The sequence below is a fragment of the Camelina sativa genome, chromosome 19 (genome assembly GCF_030686135.1).
Source record: "Camelina sativa cultivar CO46 ecotype springtype chromosome 19, ASM3068613v1".
Taxonomy (NCBI): domain Eukaryota; kingdom Viridiplantae; phylum Streptophyta; class Magnoliopsida; order Brassicales; family Brassicaceae; genus Camelina; species Camelina sativa.
Genome location: NC_141898.1, coordinates 10941035 through 10966539, shown reverse-complemented (window position 1 = coordinate 10966539; position 25505 = coordinate 10941035). Strand labels below are relative to the sequence as shown.

General features: G+C 37.1%; 4 protein-coding genes and 1 non-coding gene across 5 annotated transcripts; 4 read left to right on the top strand and 1 right to left on the bottom strand.

Annotated features, from left to right (window-relative positions):
* The first annotated feature begins 5087 nt into the window (after nt 1–5087).
* Nucleotides 5088–5998, top strand: LOC104766051 (protein DMP2). The gene has a single exon (XM_010489866.3). The coding sequence runs from the start codon at nt 5224–5226 to the stop codon at nt 5779–5781; it is 558 nt and encodes a 185-aa protein (XP_010488168.1). The 5' UTR covers nt 5088–5223; the 3' UTR covers nt 5782–5998.
* Nucleotides 5999–12236: 6238 nt separating this feature from the next.
* On the top strand, nt 12237–13337 carry LOC104767715 (putative plant UBX domain-containing protein 14). The gene has a single exon (XM_087503223.1). It carries the CDS (start codon nt 12237–12239, stop codon nt 13335–13337), a length of 1101 nt encoding a protein of 366 aa, XP_087359349.1.
* Nucleotides 13338–15667: 2330 nt separating this feature from the next.
* On the top strand, nt 15668–20786 carry LOC104766050 (U3 small nucleolar RNA-associated protein 12). The gene is made up of 12 exons (XM_087502205.1): nt 15668–16094; nt 16275–16490; nt 16601–17722; nt 17970–18092; nt 18243–18424; nt 18773–19004; nt 19200–19409; nt 19622–19750; nt 19884–19952; nt 20131–20253; nt 20341–20391; nt 20479–20786. The coding sequence occupies exons 1-12, from the start codon at nt 15858–15860 to the stop codon at nt 20650–20652; spliced, it is 2868 nt and encodes a 955-aa protein (XP_087358331.1). The 5' UTR covers nt 15668–15857; the 3' UTR covers nt 20653–20786.
* A 64-nt stretch (nt 20787–20850) lies between these two features.
* LOC104766048 (uncharacterized) lies at nt 20851–23802 on the top strand. Its single transcript, XM_087502206.1, has 5 exons — nt 20851–21063; nt 21886–22669; nt 22930–23137; nt 23216–23345; nt 23441–23802. The coding sequence occupies exons 2-5, from the start codon at nt 21903–21905 to the stop codon at nt 23704–23706; spliced, it is 1371 nt and encodes a 456-aa protein (XP_087358332.1). The 5' UTR covers nt 20851–21063; nt 21886–21902; the 3' UTR covers nt 23707–23802.
* Nucleotides 23746–24543, bottom strand: LOC104766049 (protein DMP1). The gene has a single exon (XR_015591188.1). It is a non-coding gene; the product is annotated as a protein DMP1 (transcript).
* Nucleotides 24544–25505: the final 962 nt, after the last annotated feature.

The following is a 25505-nucleotide window of genomic DNA, read 5'->3' as shown; positions in this document are numbered from 1 at the left end:
ACCAACAAGCACCAAGATGATGATGATGAAGAAGAAGACTCTCTATTGATTAGTCAAATCATAGCTTATTTCCTTTCTTGCATCTCTCTTTTTATTTTTATTCGCTTTGTGTTTTGTTTTTCCTTTGCAATGTCCCTATGAACAAGAAGAACCAATCAGTTATCGTCATTTTGTTTCTATTTTGTTTAATTACACAGCTTTTTTTGCTTATCAGAAATTATACAAAATGTTTTTATTCTATCCCTGGGGTGTATCGACATTTGTAGAATCTTGGGATGGGGAGGGGTTTTGGTGGTGGCTTTGTTCTGTGGCGACCGTGTTGGTGAGATAGGAGGATGAAACTGATGAGGAAGTGGAGTTAAGGTGTGAGATGGTGGATGGAGATTGCAATTACTGGGAGATGGTGGATGCTAGTTTTGTGTGAAACTGAATGTTCGTTTTTGTGCGAAACATCACCCATACACATTGCACCAAAAAATCTATGTTGTGACTGTAAATGTCATGGTGTGAAAATATGTGCCATGTACAAACTTAACTCATCAAATATTGCCTTCTTTCCCTAAAGTCATTAGAGCAGACTGTGACCACAATATTTGAAGGGATCATAACCATACTGTTGCAAGTGACAGCTCCAGGCTTCAACCACCGATCTTTAGCTGTAATAACACTTCCCAGCATATATATACTCTACATACATCACCATCAGAAAACATAATACGGGAATCAATAAGGAGGATTAAGGAAAAATAATAATTATGGTAGCCTATATCATTCAGACATCAACGTAAAGTTATATGTATACAAAGATAAGGAAATAATTAAACCTCATACAAGAGCATGTAACCCATAATTCTTCTTGTCGATTTCTACTACACTACCAAGAAAAGAAGCATTACTACAGAAGATGAACTTAGATGTCTCATCCAAGCAATCTATCTCAGTGTCAAGAAGCTGTACAGAAGTAAAGACTACTCCAAGTTCTCCTTTACATTCATTTTATATCGCACCTTTCTGCAAAACAATGACCTTGTCGGATAAACCGTTGGCTTTTCACAACTTCCTTTGCCTAGTGGTGATTTAGGATAAAAAAAATATAAAGGGTAAGTAGGATCCCTTGCCCAGACTAAGATTCACAAAACCACTTTAATTACGAATTTTCTGATAGGGAACAAAAAAAGAACCACATGTAGAGCTAAAGCACCAGATTTGTAAACTCTCTCATAGTTGGATCAGTTTCACAGGACCAAATATATCAGAAATATTTTGCAGGAATTTCTTCCTTGATCTAATTATGTCAAGGGTGATCAAACCGTGAAGCAATGCAGCAGAGACATAGAATTTAGATCAAAACTAAATTGTATAAGCATAATGAAGTTTTGTAAGAAAACATTTGGTACACCCCCGTGGTCTTATCTTATGGAATATATAAACAACAGACACAGATAAACAATCAAAATATCCACCGCAACCTGCGACAAGCAATCAATGGGGCAATAGGTTTTCAAAACAAAAATAGTGAACAACCAACGACAGAAACACATGCTAAGCAAAAAACTAAACAGCAGTCCTAATTTGAATGTGTTCTTCATTATCATTTTTTTGTAGATGAAAGAGCATAGTTAATAATAGCTCTGTTTTTGAGATGACATGTGTTCAAGGATGTCTAGTCTTTTAAAGTCACCATTAGGACTGCTGCATTGCTTGGTTGGTTAGTGGACTCCAACCAACCATAACCGCAGAACCCTGATAATTGGACCACCACCAACCAACGAAAGCTGTAAAAAATATATATATAATGAGGAAGAGGTTAAAAGATATATATACTGAGGAAGAGGTAAAAAAGATAAAAACTCACCGACTAGTAGATGCCCGCATGACACGTCTCACATAGTTGTCCTCCAGCAGATTTTGGGCCTCGGTACAATTCAGGCTACGATTGTGTAATGGGATGGCAACACCTAAGGCATTACCACGTTCAAGGTGTTGCCACATGCTGAATTTAAAAACACGAAATTATGAAATTATGATTCATAATTTAAAGTAATGCAATTGAAATTACTTACTTTGTATCACGGTACTGGCTTAGCCTGTAGAGATAGAGTCCGACGGAACCGGAATTCTTGGAATGGGAATAGAGACAATGAGTTGGTTCCATAGTTCCATAATTCGGATAACCTCACTAGCCTCAAGCCACCTGGTCCTAGACTGGACAATGGAACCACCAACCATGTTGTTGGTGGACAAAACAATCAAATTAGAAAAACTATAAAGCAGCTAATTTCAATAATCTATAAGCTAATTTCAATAATATTTAACCACCGGATATGACGTAAGAAGCTAAATCATATTTTCCCTAATTAGCTAAAAGTTTTCACACACTAATCAGAAGTTCAAGTTCTTCACAAATCCAGAAACCTGATAAGAGTCCCTAATTAGCCTAAAGAATTCACAAACTAATCAGAGAAGTTCAAGTTCGAATTATTTTAAAACTTTATGAGAGCTAAATCATATTCTCCCTGATTAGCTAAAAGCTTACACAAACTGATCAGAGAGAACCTGATAAAGAGCTAAATCATATTCATCAGAGAGAACCTGATAAGATTAAATTATATTCTCTCTAATTAGGCTAAAGAATTCACAAACTAATCAGAGAAGTTCAAGTTCAAATTATCTTCAAATTCTCCCTAATTGGCTAAACGATTTCACAAACTGATCATAAAACATGCCAAAAACCTGATAAAATAACTTATCGTGGTTCTGTTGAATAGCTTGGAGATTGTAAGCTCAAGGTCTAGGTAATGGTCCATTGTTCCATTTTCTCCCTTGCTTGAGCTAGCTCTCCGCTTTTTCTATTTTTCGGTTGGGTTTTCGTGGAATCAATCAAAATAATTTCTCAAAACCAAAATCATAAAACTTTAATGTAATTTAATTGAATCAATCCTCATTTGTGTCCCAAAACTATATAGAAAGATCAAAAACAAACAAAAAAAGCCAATTATTGTAGAAATTAATAAATATAATATACGAGGAAATGCTAGCTAGCATTAGAGCATAATTTTCCTTACCAGACGCTTCTTTGTTGCGAGTCCAAACACATCTTACAATTAGTGGTGCAGAATGTGTTCATAATCAGTCATATGGTAATTAGGTGCGTTACTCATTTTTCTTATTAGAAAATACTATTTAAACTGCTCTTCAGCTAGGTCTTATTTCTGACACGACATATGACAATTAGTGGTGCAGATTAAATATAAAAGATTTATGGACTGAATGGAATTATCGACTGCGGAATCATTGAATTAATAATTGAATATTGTCTGACATAATAAATCAATGTGATTCTTAAAATTTATAACTAATTAAACAAATAATTATTCTGGATTGTTGTACGGGTGGCAAAAAATAAAATAAAAACTATATCCCAAGAAAAACTAACTGAACCAAACCAAAATAAATGAGTTAGTTTTGGTTTTGCTCTAGTCTAAAAATTTGTTTGGTTGTCATATTTATTAACCAGATAGTTTATGTTTTTTTTTCGGTTTTGATGAATATTTCAATTTATATATATATATATATATAGTTTTATTTGTTCAGTTTATATTGTATTTAATAATGCTTTTAAGATGTTTTTAGCTTTATTCTTTTTATTTTATTTTAATTTTGCTCTTTATAAAAAAAAAGTATTTGGTTTTACGGGTAGAGCGAAATCATAAAGATAAGGTATATAGCACAACGTTGAAAAAATTATGAAATAATCTAAAAAATCAAAACCAAAGTACATATAGTTTTTATATAGTGTTTTTTTTATAAAACCGATAAGTTGTAACCAAACTGATGTATATATGGTTTTTATATGATTTCCGCTTTTTTTAAACAAAAAAAATTAAACCGAACTGCAACCAACCAAACCAAACAAAAAAAACCGTAGGCCCACCCCAATAGGATTGTATTACTCGTTTAATTTTAAAAGTGAACAGAATCAGATTATTCTATTAAATAAAAATTAATCAAAAGTTTATATCTGCAATTTATTATAGTGGTCATTCAACTTTTGATCCGCTTATTATGTACCGTTTGTTGTCCACAAAAAAAATCACATTTAGTATGCTTGTTAGAGTATATGCAGTGGTAATCTATTAACGAGTGTCTCATCCACAAAAAAAATATAATATTGAAAAGATAAAAAAGAGAATCAAGTGAGTCTCTTAAACGAGAGATTCTGAGAGATGTCCCATCATACAATCACGAAAAAATGAAATTATAAATTAAAAAATAAATAACAAATTAATTCTTAGCATCTAATATTATTTTATATATTTATAAACTACGTAGGATGATCGACATATCTGAATGAACACCAACGTGTACGAAGAAGGGCTAGTGATATGAATTTGGAGATCCAGCATGTGTGAAAAGTGAAAACCATTGAAATTTCGGGAGTATAAACTGAGCTCCTCTACATGACGTACTCCGGGCATTATCTTGGTTGAAAGTTGAAACCATCAATCGGCCGGAAGCAAAAAGTTGAGGTGGAAATTGAAGTAATGAGATCAATTTATTTTATATGTAGTCAATTTTGTAAAAGTATATATATATATATATATATGTCGAAATTTAAAATAATTTTTTTTAAAAAATTTAATTCCGAACGTAGTTGGATTTGTGTCACTTTTTGTTATGTATAAGGTAATTAAGAATAAAATTCATATACATATGTTCTGGTCTAAACCAAACTTTTTTTATGTAGGTAATAAACTAATAATTAAGTATTAACCAAACATTTGTTATACACTCGATACGTTTTGGACTACCCGATCCATCGACGACCTATATGACGATATGCGTGACATGACATCAAATGGAATGGAGCATTAAAAATGATTTCACACATTTTGTATCTAAATATATGGGAGAAAGCGAAACATAACGAACCTAACCCTTCAAGCCACGTGTTCTAGTACAAACCGCAAAATACTAAAAAGGGTAACAAAAACAAACCCCAAAAGCATAAAACTAATTATAATTAAAATTTTCCCCCAACTTTTTGAAAGAGTATAAGCAACACCAAACCCGTTTTTACGTAGAAGCAATCTCCCTCTGTCTCTCTCTTCCTATAAACACTCGACATAACAATACTTTCATGAAGACACACATTCAAAGAACACTAGCTAGCTACAAACGACAAGCCTAAAAACCTAGCTAATTTACAACAAGAAGAATAGAATGTCGAAAACGTTCAAAGCCATAAGAGACCGAACCTATTCAGGTGTAGGAGACCTCATCAAGCTCCTCCCTACAGGAACCGTCTTCCTATTCCAGTTCTTAAACCCTGTCCTAACCAACAATGGGCATTGCCTCCTCATCAACAAATACTTCACCGGAGCTCTCATCGTCGTCTGTGCATTCTCTTGCTGTTTCACTTGCTTCACCGATAGTTACAGAACAAGAGACGGTTACGTTCACTATGGAGTCGCTACCGTGAAAGGTCTCTGGCCAGATTCGTCTTCCGTGGATTTGTCTTCGAAACGGCTTAGAGTTGGAGATTTCGTTCACGCTTTCTTCTCTCTTATCGTGTTCAGTGTTATTTCCTTGCTGGATGCAAACACTGTGAATTGTTTCTACCCTGGCTTTGGCTCCACTGGAAAGATCTTTCTCATGGTTTTGCCTCCGGTGATTGGAGTTATCTCCGGCGTTGTTTTCACGGTGTTCCCTAGTAGACGTCATGGAATTGGTAACCCTTCGGACAACAATGAGGATGATATTGCTTCCGTGATGAAATGATATCGCATGTGTTTTACTCGTGGAATGGGAAATACTAAAGTTGAATAAATAATTATTGTAATCTTGATTTTTTTTTTCCTTCTCTGATTTATTATTTATGTTGGTGAGTGCTGATCATATGTGATGTTTGTGTGTTTTATTTCATTATTTGGTAGTTTCCCATTTGTTTTGTTAATAAATTCAAGGTAATACAGTATAACATAAGTATCTTACAGTACTAGCTAATATTTTTATGCTATTAGTGAACAAGCATTATTGAAATCAACGGATGTTAAGTAAACAAGAATTTAAAGATCTTTTTTTTTTTTTTTTAACCATTGGACCAAACTGGCCGATTCATTAGCCAAATTCCTACGTTCTTTATTTGTCTATATATCCTTTTATTTTTGGAAGAAATTAGCAAGGATAATTAATTGTGGATGTTAAAAAGAATAATATGATTAAAGCATGTATGTTCTTGATTTAGTTTAGATGATAGTCAGTTAGTCATTCAATTATTATATATAACTAGTTCCTAATTAAACACCATGGCACTTGCACGTGTGTTTGCTTTTCTACTATTGCTATCGCTGTTTTTTATATCCCAATTGCTATAATTGAAGTCCAATGTTTCTCTTTCAAAAAAAAAAGTGCGAAAATAAGGGTGATTTTAGGGTTTGCTCCGTTCCTTCCATGCTAGGTTTTGTGTGACGGCCGCCGCCGGTGTGCCTTCATGTCGGAGCCGGGTGTGCCGGCTTCTTCTCCGGAGGAGGTTGCTTCTCCTCATAGTAAACAACAATCATACATTACTAGTGACTAAGCGTCCTTTACTTAAAAAATACAATTTTGATATAAGTTTGGTTGATGGTGTTCCTACAATTGCGGTTCCTGATACGGTGCTTCAAGACTCTGTTCTTCTGTGGGATGATTTTCTGGTGGGTAGGTTTGCTTCGACGGCTCCTCATGTGGCTAAGATCCATGTCATTGTTAACAAGATTTGGCCCCTTGGCAACTCGTCTCTACGTATTGATGTCTATGAGAATTCTGCTACTTCTGTTCGCTTTCGTATCCGTGATGAATCTACGCGGTTACGTGTACTACGGCATGGGATGTGGAATATTGCGGGTGTTCCAATGATGCTAACTAAGTGGTCTCCTCTTCCTGAAGACGCTCAGCCGGTGATCACATCCATGCCCTTGTGGGTAACTCTTAAGAACGTTCCTCATTCGTTATTTTCCTAGGAGGGTCTCGGTTTTCTAACTAGTCCAATTGGTAATCCTATCCGACTACACCCTGATACAGAACTCTGTAGCAAATTTGATGAGGCCAAGGTTTTTGTGGAGGTGAATTTAACAAAGTCCTTGCCAAGTACATTTCGGTTTCAGTTGAATAAGGAGGAGGATGTCACTATTGAGTTCCAATATTCGTGGCTTCCTCCCCGTTGCTCTTGTTGTCAAAAGTGGGGGCATTCAGCTGAGGTTTGTGTGACAGTGCCCTCGTCTCCTCCGAAGTCTCTCTTGGCTGATGTTGAGGAGGGTGAGATTGTTACTCACAATGTGGCCCAACAATCTGCAGTCCCTCCTCCGCTAGCCCCGGTTCAACAGGCGCTGTCTGTTGTTAATCCTGTTATTCCTAGTTCTCCTAGCTCAGCTTCGTTTGACGTCTCAAATCAACTAGGTGAAGAGGATCAGACAGGTTGGTCTGTTGTCTCTCCTGGAAAAGGTTGTGAGAGTTCTGAGAAAGCTGCTAATAAAGCGGCTGTTGGTCCTGATACTACTTTAGCCTCTCGGTTCTCTGTTCTTGGTGATGTAGGGGACGCCTCTGAGGACTCTGGGGAGTCTGAGGAGGTTCCAGGCGCCACTTCTTCGTCAGGTCCCCTTGTGGAGACTGCGAAAAGTACTGGTGTTGATGCGAAGCAGGGTCCAGTGAGTTCCTCCATTCGCACTTCCCTCCCGCGGCAGACAAAACTCTCAACTAAGTCCTCCTTGGAGTCTCTTTCTCAGCCGCCTAAGGGTGCTCCCCTAGGCAGCTCGAGCAAGAAGAACTCCAGGAAACGTCATTAATGTCGGGTTTTTCCTGGAATACTCGCGGTTTCAACAAATCTAAAAAACATTTTGTTGTTCGTGCTTGGGTGCAAGCTGAATCCTTACATTTTGGCTGCTTACTTGAAACGCGTGTCCAGGAAAATAAGGCCTCTCGAATCATCTCTTCAATGTTTCGGGGATGGTCTTTTATTACGAATTATGAATACAATAGTCTTGGGAGAATTTGGGTGGTTTGGAAAGAGGATGTGCGAGTTACTCCAGTATTCAAGAGTGGACAGGTTGTAACTTGTTATATTCTAATGTCGGGGGATACTCTTGAGTTTTTTGTTTCTTTTGTCTATGCGTCGAACCTAGCTGAGGAACGATAGGAGCTATGGTCTGACCTTAGATATCACTATGATTATCCATTGTTCGCCAATAAACCTTGGTTAATTGTTGGGGATTTTAATGAAACACTTGATGTCGAGGAACATTCAAATTTTGATGACTCTCCTACTGTCACAAGTGGTATGAGAGATTTTCAGGACCTTGTTCGCCACTGTGCTCTAGCGGACATGAATTATCATGGTCTTCTGTTTACTTGGAGTAAAAAGCGGGATGAAGGCTCTGTTTGCAAAAAGTTGGATCGGGTTTTGATCAGTGAGGCTTGGAGTCGCAGTTTTTCTGATGCTTACGGTGTGTTTGACTCGGGAGGTGTCTCTGACCATCTCTGTTGCAGGTTCACTATGGGAACTCAAATCCATAAACCGAGAGGGCCTTTTAAGTTCTCAAATGTGCTTATGTCTTTCCCTGAATTCCAGTCAACAGTGCAAACTTTCTGGGATGGTACTGAGAGTCTATTCCATTCCACCTCGGCCATGTTTCCTTTTGCGAAGAAACTCAAGGCTCTCAAACCCATCCTACGTGCTTTAGGTCGTCAGAAGCTCAGTAAGCTATCAGAGCAGGTGGAGGAGGCTCACAAAGTTCTTTGTGATCGTCAAACTTCTTCCCTCTCTAACCCCTTTCCGGTATCCATTGCGGCTGAGGCTGAGGCTTTCCAGAGATGGGACCACATTTCAGATCTTGAGGAAAAGTTCTTACACCAACGTTCCAAGCTTCATTGGATGGTAGTTGGTGACAAGAATAATAAATGTTTTCACTCTGCTGTTCAGTCCAGACAGGCGCTCAATGCAATAAGAGAGATAACCTGCTATGATGGTTTGGTTGTTAAATCTCAGTCTGAGATTAAAATGGAGGCGGTGAGGTTTTTCAAGGACTTTCTCACGCATACTCTGTTAAATTTCGTTGGTGTCACCGTTGATGAGATAGAACAGTTGGTACCGTTTCGTTGTTCTGCTTCGGACCATGTTGGGTTGTTAAGAATGGTTTATGCAGAGGAGATTCGCAACACTCTCTTTGAAATGGCAGGGTATAAGGCTCCTGGTCAAGATGGCTACACCGTTGATTTCTTCAAGCAAACTTGGCCAATATTGGGTAATGACTTCATTGTTGCTGTTCAATCTTTTTTTATTAAGGAGTTCCTCCTTAAAGGTGTTAACTCGACAATATTAGCTCTCATTCCTAAGAAGTCGGATTCAAAGGAAATGAAGGACTATCGCGCTATATCATGTTGTAACGTGTTGTACAAGGTTGTTTCTAAGATTATTGCCAATTTTTTGAAGGCTATTCTTCCATCCTTCATTGCTCCTAACCAGTCTGCCTTTATTAAGGATAGACTTATGATGGAGAACTTGTTGTTAGCATCAGAACTAGTTAAAGATTATCATAAAGAATCCATATCCTCTCGCTGCAAGATGAAGATCGATATCTCTAAGACCTTTGATTCAGTGCAATGGCCATTTTTGCTCAACATCCTCAAGGCTATCAACCTTCCTGCTGCTTTTATACGTTGGATTGAGCTTTGTATTGGGTCTGCCTCTTTCTCTGTTCAGGTTAATGGAGAGTTAGCCGGTTATTTTCAGAGTACACGAGGGTTACGCCAAGGTTGCTCTCTATCTCCATACCTCTTTGTCATTTGTATGAATGTGCTGTCTCTAATGCTTGACAAAGCCGCAGTTGATCGTCGCATAGGTTACCATCCTCGCTGTCAGTCCCTCTGTCTCACTCACCCCTGTTTTGCTGATGACATATTATTAGTCTTCATAGATGGGAGTGCTCGCTCTATAGCCGAAACCTTGGCTGTATTTGATCAGTTTGCTGCAGCATCGGGACTTAAAATCAGCCTTGAGAAGTCTACCCTTTTCATGGCTGGTTCAACGCCTGAGCAACAACAAGATATCCTTCAACACTTTCCTTTTGAAGTTGGTTCTCTTCCTGTCCGGTATTTAGGTCTACCGCTCCTAACCAGATCAATGACACAAGCAGATTATTTGCCACTCATTGAACGTATTCGCCTACGTATAACCTCCTGGACGGGTCGCTTCTTGTCCTTTGCGGGTCGTCTTCAACTGATCAAATTTGTGCTGTTAAGTCTCACCAACTTCTGGCTCTCTGCTTTTTGTTTGCCAAAGAAATGTCTGCAGGAGATTGAAAGTTTGTTATCGGCTTTTCTGTGGTCCGGTCCGGATCTTAATACGAAAAAGCAAAGGTCTCATGGGTTGATGTGTGTAAGCCGACTAATGAGGGAGGTTTGGGTCTCCGCCGTCTATCTGATACGAACACGGTTTGTACTCTCAAACTTATATGGCGACTTGTCTCTGTAGGTCCCTCTCTATGGGTCCGGTGGGTTCATAAGAACCTCTTTCGAGGTGATGCTTTCTGGTCTGTTAGTGCTACAACTGTGAATGGTTCCTGGATGTGGAGGAAAATCTTAAAATATCGCAACTTAGCCAGACCTTTCCATAAAGTGGAGGTGGTTTTCGGGCTTGATACTTCGTTCTGGTTCAATGTTTGGTGCCCTCTTGGGCAACTATCTGTTCTGTTTGGGGCTAGAGGATACATTGATATGGGGATACCAAAACAGAGTACGGTAGCAGAGGCTCTTACTCTGCATCGTAGGCGTCGGCATCGGTCGAAGTTACTGAATAGGCTTGAGGAAGAGCTGCACTCCATCCGTCTTTCAGTGCAGCCCCTAGGGTGCGATCGTTCCCTTTGGCAACAACAGAATGGCTCCTACAAGTCTCAACTCTCAAACTCTGCTACCTGGCACATGATTCGACAACAACACCCTCCTTGTGCTTGGGCAAAAGGGGTGTGGTTCTCTCACTCGACACCAAAATATTCATTTTTGTCTCTTGGCTTGCTTCTTTTAGCAGACTCTTGACTGGCGATAAACTTATCCAATGGACTTCTGATGCTACCGGCGATTGTGTTCTCTGCCAAGGCCATCAGGAAACAAGGAACCATCTTTTTTTCTACTTTGACTAGTACTCTGCTGGGCATCAAGTACACCAGTCACTGGGATCAGTTGACTGCTTTGCTCGTGGATTCCTCCACCCTTCGCCTCCATCGTTTCATTCTACATTATGTCTTCCAAGCCATGCTCCACATCATCTGGCGGGAACGGAATGCTCGGCGACATGGTGAAGCCCCACTCCTCCCTCCCGTCTCTTCTGTTTCATTGACAAGACTGTCCGCAATAGGCTGTTCTCATTGTTGACATTTCCTGGCTATGAGAATGGTCTACAACTCTGGTTTCAAACCCACCCCATCTAATATACTTCAAACTACTTTCTGCTTTACCTCTGTTGTTAATTTCCATTAAAATGCCGCATTAAGTTGTGCAACAGTCTTTTTTGGTGAATATAATTTAACATTCAGACAAAAAAAAAATGTTTCTCTTTCGGTCTATGTTGCTTTCGATTCCTGGTAAAGGTAACCTTAAATTTCATACACTCCTCTTAATAATGTTCAAACTCGAGCATGTTGGTTGGGGGAGAGAAAGATACAAACAAGGCTGCAAGGGACGTTTCTTTGTCAAATTAATGAACATAGGTTGGGAATATCAAAATAGAGCAATGTTTTTATACATTATAACTTTATTAGAAAAATATATAACAACTAAGAGTAGTGTTTGTGAAAGTCTTTTTTTTTTAATTAACAAATTAGAGTGGGAAGAGAAAAATATATAATTAAAAACTAAGTAAGATCTATTAAAAAGGAAAGCACAAAAAAATGTACAAAATTCTAGAAATTGGAAATATATTAAAGAAAAAAAAAATCTAATAGGAATTCAAACCAGACAGTGTACAATATCCCAAAAAAAAAAAAAAAGGGAAAATATATCAAACAAAACAAAAAGCAAAAAAAGTTTCCTTTTTTCTTTGTTTCGGTTGTGCATTGAACAAAACTGGAGCAGGAAAAGGAAAAATAAAAACTTAGGAGTCCCTCTCTTATCTCTATAAATAAACACTCTTAACAAATTCTTCAATTCGTCTTTTAGGTTTTCCACATATTATTTTCTCTCTATCTCTCTCAAAAACACAGAAAGCAATGGAGAATGAAACGAGTGAACTAATCGCATCTTTCATCGAGATTTCCGGAGGCCAAACCGAGAAAACTGCATTCCAATTCCTTGAGGCAACTAGCTGGAATCTGGAAGATGCCGTTAACCTCTTTCTCATCTGTAGGAGAAACCCTCGTCGTCATCATCATCAAACTCAAGAAAAAACCGTATGTCCTGAAGATGTCTGGGACGACTCGACACCAGAAGAACCGTCAGATTCTAGGTTGTCTTCCTTGTACCGTCCTCCTCTGGATCTGCTTTTCAATGGTTCCTTTGAAAAGGCAAAAGCAACTGCCTCTATAGAGGATCTATGGTTGCTCGTAAACCTCCAATCAACGATAGAGTTTGCTTCCCAGTCCCACACTCTTAACCGAGATTTATGGTCAAACGATGCCGTGTCTCAAGCCATCGTATCTGGCTTCCTCTTGTGGCAGGTCTACGATGATACCAACGAAGGACATAAAATATCAACTTTTTACAATATCGACTCTGCTGCTCCCGTGATTCTCCTCATCGATCCCATCACTGGTCAGAAGATGCGTAAATGGAGCGGTATGATCGAAGCTCGTGGTTTTCTCGAGGATTTGATGAAGTACAAGGATGTTGGTCCTCACGAACACGTTGCTTCTCTGACAAGCAACAAACGTATTAAAACAGAGAAGATTTGCTTTTTAAGCAGCCAGGTTGACGACGACCATCAAGACATGTCTACGTTTTGGGACAACGATCGCGTTGTGACTCCTCCTTCTTGGGGGAAAGAATTTGAAGAGACTTGTCTGTCAAGCGATGACGTGTTTGAGTTCCCAGTTTTGACAGAAGAGCCAAAAGGAGACTGCGATCGAAGCCTTTTATGCAGTCTGTGCATTCGATTTCCAGATGGGAGAAGAAAGCAGAGGAAGTTTCTCAAGAGCGAACCGGTTCAGCTTCTCTGGTCTTTCTGTTATTTTAACATGGAGGATTCAGAGAAAAGGGCGTTCAAGCTTGTGCAGGCGATTCCTGGTGCTACCAAGACTCTAGATTATGGAGCTAAAGCCACGTTTGATCAATCTGGGATTGATAATTCGATAGTCTCGGTTACTTGGGAATGAAGACTTCGACTTGTTGTTTGCTTCTTTATATCTTCTCTTTGAAGTATTTGATTATGGAAGTAACCCTTGCATTCTTGTTTGTAATTCTAAAAACTTATGCTTGGTTCATCTATTTCGAATATTAAAGTTCAATTTTACAAATTCTCACAAGTTACTTAATGTTTTTCAGGTTTTTTTTTAATAGTAATCTGTAAATTACAGCGATTTCTTCAAATTTAAAATTTCTGTTTGGTATCTATATTTTATAATTCGAAATTAGATATATTTATTTATATTATTATCGAATGTCTTAAACAAGAAAAGAAAAAGAGGTATTGTATTCGCATATTAGATTGGAAAGTAGCTAATTTTGGAAATTTCTCATGACATTTATATCATTAATATATGGCGGCGTGATTGATACCCATTTTTTTTTAATTATATAAAAAAACAATATAATGTCCTATCAATTTAATAATATTGTTTCTATTTTTTACTAGTGAAGGTATTGAGCCTCTACGATATCGCGGGATAACTCATTTTACTAAAATATTTATTACAAAATTTTTTCAATATATATATATATGTATTGAGTTATTTCATAATAAATTCAAAAATAAAACTTTTGAAAACATTTCTTATATTAATTGAGAGATATTTTTAAAAATAACTTTATTTTTACATGTGATTAACGGAAATTTCATGCATACATGTCATTTTCAATGAAATTTTAAGTCTATTTAATTAGTGAGTTACCCTCTGACTAAAATATTTTCAGATTTTGTCATCGGTGTAACTTACACTTATCTCATTCAATTATTTTGAAAAAAATACAATTAAAATATACAAATGAGGGAAACAAATCTTTACGATTAAATAAATAATGATTAGTGCTATAAACATATGATAGGTAGTTGCATTTTTAAAATAAGATTTAATGTAATTAAATCCACATATTAAATTTAGTTCTGTTTTCTATTTCAATATTATATAATTATTAGTTGCCTACAATTATAAAATTTAACATATGTATATCCTTATGTTGATTCCCACATAATTATATAGTTAAACATATTTATATATGTAAATGTTTATATGCTGACATATGACATCACCATGTAGAGTGTTAATTTGAAAGAAATGTAAAATTATTTATCTGATAATTTTGAACTTTATGTTTTGTTTTAAATTAATTTGATTTATCAGTTTCAATTTCTTTCTATTTTGTTTTAATTGCTAAAACACATGAATACATTGTAAAAAAACACTATAAATTTCAAAAATAATCGTATAAAAAATTGAAAAGATAGTAAAAATATTAATTGAGGACCACTTTTAAAATGTCATAATGTTCATTCGTTCAAATATAATATTTAAATTCATTTAAATTACATATATATATATATATATATATATATTTTAACATAACTCAAACATATTTATAGAAATGAACATGTTTACATATTTCTATATCCAAAATCAATCATTACTTCATAAAAAAATCAAAATTTATCAAATTCATAACCTTATTTGTTTTAGACATATTACTATTCAGTCAATCAATAAGAAGATTACCAATCAATCTCAAATTTAAATATAAATAAACATAAAATTATCACACATTTCATTTATAACTCAATTATAATATACATTAATAATAATGAATATATCTATTTTAATAGAGGCGGAATTGTAAATGAGTATATAATAACAACTATCGTTTTATAGGCAAAACATATTATATATGAAAAAACCTAAAGTCATTAAATATTGTGACAATTATAATATATTGCATATGTAGTTAATCCAATAATGAATGTATGCAATATATTACTAGTTACTAGTTATTTTTCATATTAACTACATATGCAATATATTATAATTGTCACAATATTTAATGACTTTAGGTTTTATAGCCGTGCGCTCCAAAAGATAGTATCATTTAGACAACCATAATTGTTATATAGACATTCAATAAATATATAAGAAAATTATATGAACAACTACACATCAACATTTCAAAATAATTAAATACAAAATTATGAGTTATGTAGCTCTTTTGGTTTGTTTTAACTTTAAAAATAGAAAATTCAATAAATTAAATAATTTTATCAAAATAACTAGTATATTTATGGTCCAGTGAATTTTTTGAGATCTTTACGGTTATATTTGTTATTTTGGAGAAATATCATTAGTTTTTGAATATTAGTATAACATACAGTATGTAAAACTATTCATAAGGATGTGTTTTATATGTTTGCACCCAAAAAAAAAAAAAAATACTGTACTAAAAGAACAAAAATAAGGGCTTCAAAGATATTAAAATAAAGTTAGGGGTCAAATATTGAATTGACGAAAACCTTAAGACTTTATCAGAATTTATTAAAAATAACAGTTAGATGTTAGCAACGCCTTCAACCTCTCCAAAACCCTAGAACCCAAAAGCTAAATGAAGTAGAAGGAAGGAGACGAAGAAGAAGAAGAAGAAGAAGAAGAAGAGACAAATACAATCAAAGCTTCTTTTTTTCTTTCTATTGGAGAATGGTGAAGGCTTACCTAAGGTATGAGGCGGCTTCCTCTTTCGGCGTGATTTCATCTTTGGATTCGAACATAGCTTACGACTCTAAGGGTAAGCATGTACTTGCTCCGGCGTTGGAGAAGGTCGGAATCTGGCACGTCCGTCAAGGTGTCTGCACCAAAACCCTAACTCCTTCCTCCTCTCGCGGCGGTCCATCTCTCGCCGTTACCTCCATCGCCGCCTCCCCTGCTTCTAGTTTGGTACTTACTTTTGTTTGTTCACTCTATCTATCAATTTGGTTGCTTAAAAATGCCCTTTTTGAATTACAATTGCTTAGCCAAGAGAACAATTTAAGATAAATTAATAATACTCATGGGTGCTTTGTAGTATTGAGTTTCATAAGGAGTTTGCTGTTGTTTGATTCTGTGTGATAAAACCAGGTGGCAGTTGGGTATGCAGATGGGAGCATAAGGATATGGGATTCTGAGAAGGGAACCTGTGAGGTTAATTTGAATAGCCATAAGGGGGCTGTGACTGCTTTGCGCTACAATAAGGTTGGCTCCATGCTCGCATCTGGAAGTAAAGATAATGATGTTATCTTGTGGGATGTTGTTGGTGAATCAGGCCTTTTTCGTCTCCGTGGGCATCGTGATCAGGTTCTTTACTATCTTAGCTTTTAAGTTGTATCATGTAGTGTTTGATGATTCATACTATTTTTTTTTTCATTGTTGTTTTTGACAAAGCAATATTCATATGTCTAATGCAGGTCACAGACCTTGTTTTCTTGGATTCTGGTAAGAAACTTGTTAGTTCATCTAAGGACAAGTTCTTAAGAGTCTGGGATCTTGAGACTCAACATTGTATGCAAATAGTTAGCGGCCATCATACTGAAGTCTGGTCCGTTGATGCTGATCCAGAGGAGAGATATGTTGTTACTGGGTCGGCTGATCAAGAACTTAGATTTTATGCTGTCAAGCAGTACTTGTCTCATGGATCATTGGCATCAGATTCAACTGCAAATGATATCAAAACCAATGAAGATCACTCGACAGAGAACAAGTGGGAAATTTTAAAGCCGTTTGGAGAAATTCAGAGACAAACTAAGGATAGAGTTGCAAGAGTTAGATTTAATGTTTCGGGAAATCTTCTGGCTTGTCAAATGGCAGGTAAAACAATTGAAATATTCCGAGTTTTGGATGAAGCTGAGGCAAAGCAGAAAGCAAAGCGTAGGCTTCGCAGGAAAGAGAAGAAGACTTCCAAACTGGGTGATGAAAATCCAACCGCTATTGGTGAAGCAGGTGCCAAAATTGAACAAACGGATGCTGTTTCGAGTCTTACTGTCCCTGATGTTTTTAAGCTTCTACAAGTCATTAGAGCTGGCAGAAAAATCAGCTCTTTCTCTTTTTGTCCGATGCCCCCAAAAAATTCCTTAGGAACATTAGCTCTCTCTTTGAATAATAACTCACTGGAATTCTATTCCCTTAAGAGCAGCGAAAACGAGAAAACTGTTACCATTGAACACCAAGGACATCGCTCTGACGTGAGGAGTCTTACACTCAGTGAAGATAACACCCTTTTGATGTCAACCAGTTACAGTGAAGTCAAAATTTGGAATCCCAGTACAGGTTCCTGTCTCCGCACTATTGAATCAGGATATGGATTATGCAGTTTGATCGTTCCCCAAAACAAGTATGGTATTGTTGGAACCAAGAGTGGGGTTCTTGAAATCATTGATATAGGAAGTGCTACCAAAGTGGAAGAAGTGGAGGCTCATGGTGGCACTATTTGGTCAATTACACCTATTCCAAACGGTAATGGGTTCGTCACAGTCAGTGCAGATCATGAAGTCAAATTCTGGGAGTACCAAGTCAAACAGAAATCTGGCCAGGTGAGATTCCTGACCTTCAGTTTCTTTTTTTCCCTCTATTAGAATAAGTAAAAGATGCATTTTTGTTTTATAAATTGCTTCATTACACTCCTCCTTTCTTTTTCATCTCCTGTTTTGTGCCTTTGATTTCCGGAACTGCCAAGTATTACTAAAGCTGTTGATGAGCTGATACATTGTTTATTAGTGTTAACTCGTATGTTAGAGTATGCTAATATGATTTGATTAAAACATGTTTGATAATCTGCAGGCTACCAAAAAGCTCACTGTTTCAAATGTTAAGTCCATGAAGATGAATGACGATGTACTTGCTGTTGCTATCAGTCCTGATGCTAAACATATAGCAGTTGCACTGCTTGATTCCACAGTGAAGGTAGGTATTCTGTTAATGGCGTATTTAAACGAGAAAAAACTAATTTAAGTAACGTCATATAAATGATACACTAACCACATTCATATCTATCGTAATATTATTTTCCTTGACTTATGTAACATCAACTTACTTACCTTATATTGCTTTCAGGTTTTCTACATGGATTCCCTAAAATTCTACCTCTCCTTATATGGCCACAAGTTACCTGTGATGTGCATTGACATCTCATCAGATGGAGAGTTGATTGTAACTGGTTCTCAAGACAAAAATTTGAAAATATGGGGTTTGGACTTTGGTGATTGTCACAAGTCTATCTTTGCTCATGGTGACAGGTACCTCCACAATTCGTACCATAATTCTCAAATGGCATAACATACTGAATGATGTGGACTCAGTTTTTCCGTGTATATTATAATTTTGTCTGGTTTTAGCAAAAAAAATGTTTTTTTTTAACTCTCTAATAGACTTAGAATGGAAAAATGCAAAAAAAAAAAGTATGACCATTGCTTGCCATGATATAATCAGAAAACTCTTTTTTCTTCCAGCATCTTCCCAACAGATTTACTTGGCTAGTAAAATGTTGATTATTACCGGAAATATTATATTTTGTGTATAAGACTCCTAGGAGTCATTAAAATATTTGTCTGGTGCTTTAGTGACACGTGGTTTTGGTTTTACAGTGTCATGGGTGTAAAATTTGTTCGGAATACCCATTATCTATTCAGCATTGGGAAAGACCGCCTCGTCAAGTATTGGGATGCTGACAAATTCGAGCTATTGTTAACGCTTGAAGGGCATCATGCAGAGATTTGGTGCCTTGCTGTCAGTAACCGTGGTGATTTTCTCGTAACAGGATCTCATGACCGCTCTATGCGTCGCTGGGATCGCTCTGAAGAACCTTTCTTCCTCGAGGTAATTCCCAACTGTTGGAAGTTATTTAAATTTGCGTGATGAGATTAGATACGGAAATCATGCAAATAGAATAAACTCTTCTATTGTAGTTGTGAATGTGGATTTGGTGGCATGTCTACATAAATCTTGAGTATATTTTGATGAGTTACTTTATGCGGCTGGCCAATTAATGTAATTTTGCTGGAAATAATGCAGGAGGAGAAGGAAAAGAGGTTAGAAGAGCTTTTTGAGTCTGAGATTGATAATGCATCAGTTGACAGGAATGGACCAATGGAGGAAATTCCAGAGGAAGGTGTTGCAGCATTAGCTGGCAAGAAGACGATAGAAACGCTATCAGCTACTGATTCAATTATAGAAGCCCTGGATGTAGCAGAAGATGAAAAGAATCGTTATGCTGCTTATGAGGTGGGAATTGTGACTTTGTTTGTTTATCTATAGATACGTATGCACATGATATCCCCCTAGTTGTTGTTAAACCCCATTGGGCTCAGTTCAATTTCCAGATAGAGACCATGGTGCTTTGTTTTTTGCTAATATGGTTATGCCAATATCTTGTGTTGCTTCTTTGTTTCCTACTTGGTCTTTGCATCGTGATTTTTCTTCCTTCCAATTTCCAGGAGGAGAAAACAAAGGGAAAAGTTCCTGAATACCTACCCAACGCTGTGATGCTCGGGCATTCTCCATCCGATTTTGTTCTCAGGGCCATCTCAAAAGTGAAAACAAATGATCTTGAGCAGACTTTGCTGGTAGGTTGTTTTCTTCTATCAAACAATCGTTTTTACTAGTTACTTGGTTGTACCTTAATTAATACTGAATCCAAGGTTTAGTACTCAATACAAGGTTTAATCAACGCCTTTTCCTCTTGTGGATTTTGTGTAGGCTCTACCATTCTCAGATGCGTTGAAGCTTTTTTGCTACATGAAAGACTGGAGTCTAATTCCCGAAAAGGTAAATTATATACTCCTTTTGTGTTCTAGATTCTATAATTCAGCTCAGACGGGAGTTGTGTTGTAAAGTAGAATGTACTCAACAACCTGTGATATTTTTGAAAGAGTAATTGAACGAAAAACAGATCCCGAGTTGTCGTCTTAGAATTTCTCTAAAGTTTGTCACCAAATCCTTGCAGGTAGAGCTGGTTTGCAGGCTCGACACCACTCTAGTACAGACACATCACAACCAGTTGGTAACAACGCCGTCTGCCAGACCAGTCTTGAGCGTTCTCAGGGATACTCTTTACCCAAAAATCAAGGTTAGCAAAGAGGAAAGTGTTGTTGGTGGTTTCTATATGTTTTTTTAATTGATGAATTGGTTTTGATATGAATCTGGAACTTATCAGGCATGCAAAGATACAATCGGTTTCAATTTGGCAGCCATGGATCATGTCATGGTAAAACACATTTCACTTTTGATGATGTTTCCTTATTTTTTTCCTCTCATCTTTGTGGGTGTAATTAAGTGAAGTTTTTGGTCACAGCAAATGATGGCATCAAGATCTGATGCGCCCTTCAAAGACGCAAAGGCGAAGCTAATGGAGATAAGGTCACAACAAGCGAAACGTATGGCATCACGAGCAGATACAAAGATGGAGAAAAAGAGAAAGAAGAAGCAGAAGAAACCAGAGGAAGGACATGGCCATGCTTTCTTCTAATGATGTAGTATTAAACTTTTAAGGCTGGTTAATTTAATCCAATTTTGCCTGTAACATTATTTCAATTTTGATGTTGTTACTAATACACTCGTTCGAATCAGTGGAAATTTATATAAAAAGCGTCAAAATCAAAATATAACATTTGTTTTTGCCTAAGGCCAAAATGTATATTTCTTAAAGTTACGAAGAGCAATTCGTAAATATTTGTGGTTCAGTAACTGATTGAACCAGTCCGGTAGATATAATTTAGCTCCAGTATTAACCGGTTAACGTTGAAGGTCTTTGAAACGGCGGACATTGATGCGGCGATGTGATCCTATAGTGGGAGTCGTCGGAAACCATGGCGCTGCCTCTCACACGCGCTTCCGTCACTATCACTACCTGTTCGTTTCTCACGCCTACCTCAACAAGGTCTCTCCCTCTCTCTCTCTCTCTCTCTCTCTCTCTCTCTCTCTCTCTCTCTCTCTCTCTCTCTATGCTCCATCCATCTACATAACACAAATCGATCGAGATTATGAGAACTCTGAAAGTTTGCTTTTTTAACATTTTTGTTGCTCTTTCAGTTTGGTGTGTTTGAATGAATGATTACTGATCTGCTTGAGCAGGAACTTAAGTTCAATGTTTTTATCGATAAACTTGCAAGTTTGAATGTAAGATGTTTTTTTAGTTGTGTAATAGAAAAAAACATAGCAATTTTGGAATTAAGGTTTGTGACTTTGTGTGGCTAAATCAATCATTCAGGAGCAACATGCCAAACTAGTTGGTAAAATATATTTTGGTCACAGGGGTTGGTAAATTTGTTTGATAAAGTCAACTAATAGTTTTGCTTTATACATATCTTTCAACGCATGCACCAGTCTAAAATCCTTCACAGAAGTCTAGTTTTTGTATAGAATATATATTATATAAGTTTCTTGTCAGTTTTCTGTTTAACCTACTTGTGAGAATTTCTTTGAGATGGTTGATGAACAGGTAAGGTTTTGGTTCTTTGCTGTTTTTTTTTCTTCTCTGGTAGCAGGTTTTGACATTTTTTTTAGATGAGACGCTCAACAGATTTGGAGCAGTTGGCTCTTAGCTTCTCTTCACAAATACTTTTAATATTATCTCATCTCTTTATTTATCTGATATTTATTACAGTCTTGTTGTTTCATTGTCTCATGAAAAGTTTGTATCTTTGTTAAGAAATCTCTACAAGAGTTAATCTTTTCTAGCTGGTTCCATTTTTTGAAGCAGAGAAACAGAGAGATTACATGCTGTGTGTGTTTAGAAGGAAGCTTGGTGTCCTTTATTCAAGAATTCGATGGGTTATCAGGAAACGGGTGAAGGCTAGAGTTATCGTCAGGAGGTTCAGGAAAGCAAGGTGGAGAGCGAGAAGAAAGGAGAGCCCGGAAACCGAAGTTTCTTCTATCAATCTGAGCTCAAACTCCAGAAGACATATCCGGGTTGCCACGTTTAACGTGGCAATGTTCTCACTTGCGCCTGTTGTGCAAAACATGGAGGAAACAGCTTTTCTTGGTCATATAGATAGCATCAACAACATCTCATGCCCTTCTCCCAAAGGAATTCTGAAGCAGTCTCCGTTACATTCTTCTGCAGCCAGGAAACCAAAGGTCTGCATTAATCTCCCAGACAATGAGATTTCTTTATCACAAAGCTACAGCTTTCTGAGTATGGTAGAGACTGATAAAGACGGGAAAGAAAACAGAGGAAGTATCTCGATGAGGTCTCCCGTGTGTCTTCCTTCTTGTTGGTGGGATCAAGAAAGCTTTAACGGTTACAGCAGCAGAAGAAGCATAGCTGAGTTGTTAAGAGAGTTGGATGCGGACATCTTGGCTTTGCAAGATGTGAAAGCAGAAGAAGAGACACTTATGAAGCCGTTATCAGATTTGGCCTCCGCGTTAGGTATGAAATACGTGTTTGCAGAGAGCTGGGCGCCGGAGTTTGGCAATGCCCTACTGTCAAAATGGCCTATAAAGAAGTGGAGAGTTCAGAGAATTGCTGATGCAGATGATTTTAGGTGATAGAAAACTTCTGACTATATCATTGTCCTTCCTGGTGTCTTCTTTTACTTAACTAACGAGTCTTAGACAACCTGAAGCATTGATTATAACTGTAAGCTCTTAAATTGTAGAGTTAGGTAGTGCGTTTTTGTTTTCAATTTAAATTATATTCAGGTTGTAGAAGCAATAGAAGATGCAATGTCTTTGTTTTCTGTTCTGAGACATGGTGTTTGATGTGTGTTGTCGACTCAAGTGTTTTTTTTGTGTGTGTGTGCAGGAATGTGTTGAAAGTGACTATAGAGGTCCCATGGGCCGGAGATGTAAACGTGTATTGCACTCAACTTGACCATCTAGATGAGAACTGGCGGATGAAGCAAATCGATGCAATTACTCGAGGAGATGAATCTCCCCACATCCTGCTTGGAGGCTTGAATTCTCTTGATGGCTCTGATTATTCCATAGCAAGATGGAACCACATCGTAAAGGTGACATTTCGTTACACCGGTCATAGTTCTAGTTTGTTTCATTTCATATATAACCAAAACTGTTAAATGTAAGAACAGTATTACGAGGATTCTGGAAAGCCAACGCCTAGAGTTGAAGTGATGAGATTTCTCAAGGGAAAAGGATACTTGGACTCAAAAGAATTTGCAGGAGAATGTGAGCCTGTAGTCATTATTGCCAAAGGACAAGGTTAGTCTCTCTGTTTCTCTTAACTTGCGAAGTTTTATTATTCTTCCGTTGGTCATATAGTAATAGTCATATGTGAAATTATTGATCTGATGTAGATGTACAAGGAACATGCAAGTACGGGACACGGGTGGACTATATCCTAGCATCTCCAGATTCACCTTACGAATTTGTTCCTGGCTCTTATTCAGTTGTTTCTTCCAAAGGTACTTCTGATCATCATATAGTCAAAGTCGATTTAGTTATAACCAAAGAGCGATCTCGAGGTAGCTTCAAACTGTCGCGCAAGAAAGCAAAGCAGAAGATCTTTCGGATAAAAGCTAATTTGATGTCGAAAGATACATGGAAACTTGGAATCTTATGAATTCGTAAAGTTTGGACACTAATTAAGGAACAACACTTGTTTATATGATGATAATGTTTATTCTAATAATATTAAGATGCAACACAACATTCAGTTTACATATTGATCGCTATGGTTACAAAGAACTAAATTAATGTTTAAGCAAACGATCATATTCTTTTACAATCTACAACAAATAGTTTGGAAACAACAGAAGCAGCATATGATATGCTGCATATCTCAGGCAGAGACGGAGGCTTTCTTGGTCTCCTTCTCAGCAGCTACCTCCTCCTCAGCAATTGGTGCGTACCCGATTCCACTCCGTTTGCTTGGAAACAAAGCGAAGATAGCGGCTGAGGCAACACCCACGGCTGGAGGCAAAGCCATGACTAATGTCTTTTGCGTTTCCCTGAACCGGGGATAAAAGCAGCTTGCGGTATTAGCGTCAAGTAACACCAGTGTCCCAAACACGGCCAGCACGAAAGCCGCATGAACGAAATCCGCTATCCTGACCTTGTACTTGGACAAGTCCACAGATCCCGGATCAGCATAAGTCCAGAGACCTTTTTTGGTGACTATACCAAACTTTCTTGATCCGTCGGGGCCTTTGAAACTATCGGTAAAGCATGAGAACACGCAGGAGAAGCTGCAAAGGCCGACAAGGATGCTTGACATGACCTTATTAACTGTGGTACATTCACCGTCGTTAGTGAGAACAGGGTTGAGTAAAAGGTAGATGAAGAGTGTTCCTGTTGGGAGAAGCTTTATAAGACTCTCGAGGCCTGTGAGGGATTTGTTTGCCATGGTTTCTTTTGGAGGGTTTGTTTTGGGTATGAGCAAAGAAGAAGTATCGGACATTAGCTTGAACTTCGAGTTAGATGTATAAACTATAAAGTGTGTTCTTGGCTTGATACGTTTGTTGGTATTTATAGAACAGTTTGGGATGATAAACCATTGATCCGGTCCGAGATGTTGGGTTGTAACACCGTAGAAGAATTGGTAATAACATTGACCAAGTCAAATCATCACTTCTGTGATTGTGTCTATACACGAAGACTCAATAATTTCTAAAACGGTTGATTATTATTTTCTTTGATCGATAAGAAAAGTAGACATATGTAATATGTTATTAAGTTTTGGATCTAAACGAGAAGAAATTTCTAAAGCTTCGTAAGCACACGTTTGTTATTGACTGAATCTAAAGAGAAGTTTCTCTTTTGGATGTACGAAAAATTTCTAAGACTATACCAACGAGGCTACTTTTAAGTATTGCATGATGATTAAATGTCTTTTAGTGTGTTTGTTTTTGTGTTATATATATATATACACGCTACATTGTGATGTTAATTACATTATTAACACTTACAAGAAAACCCGCTTTTTGCGACGGAAATCTGCGACGGATAAATGCCCTCGCAAATTTGCGATGAATTTGCGGGTCATTTGCTACGAAGACGAGGACCTTTGCAAATTTGCGAGGGTATTGTCCCTCAAACATCCCTCGCAAATCTATCGCATACTTGCGACGAATTAGCGAGTAATATAATCTGTAGCAAATTTGCGAGGAAGAAGCGAGGGATTTGTGAGGTCTTTATGGGTTTAGGGTTTAGGGTTTGAGTTTAGGGTTTGAGTTTAGGTTTAATTCTGAAGTGAAGTTCCCAGTAAAAACATCAAGAGACAAAAAAATATTTGAGATGAATCAACATGTGTAAAGAAAACACATATATAAGATATATATATATATAAATGTAAATCAAGATGTGGTTTACTTTCATTATGAACATATGACCAAGTGTTTTGATCAATATTTGCAATATAGA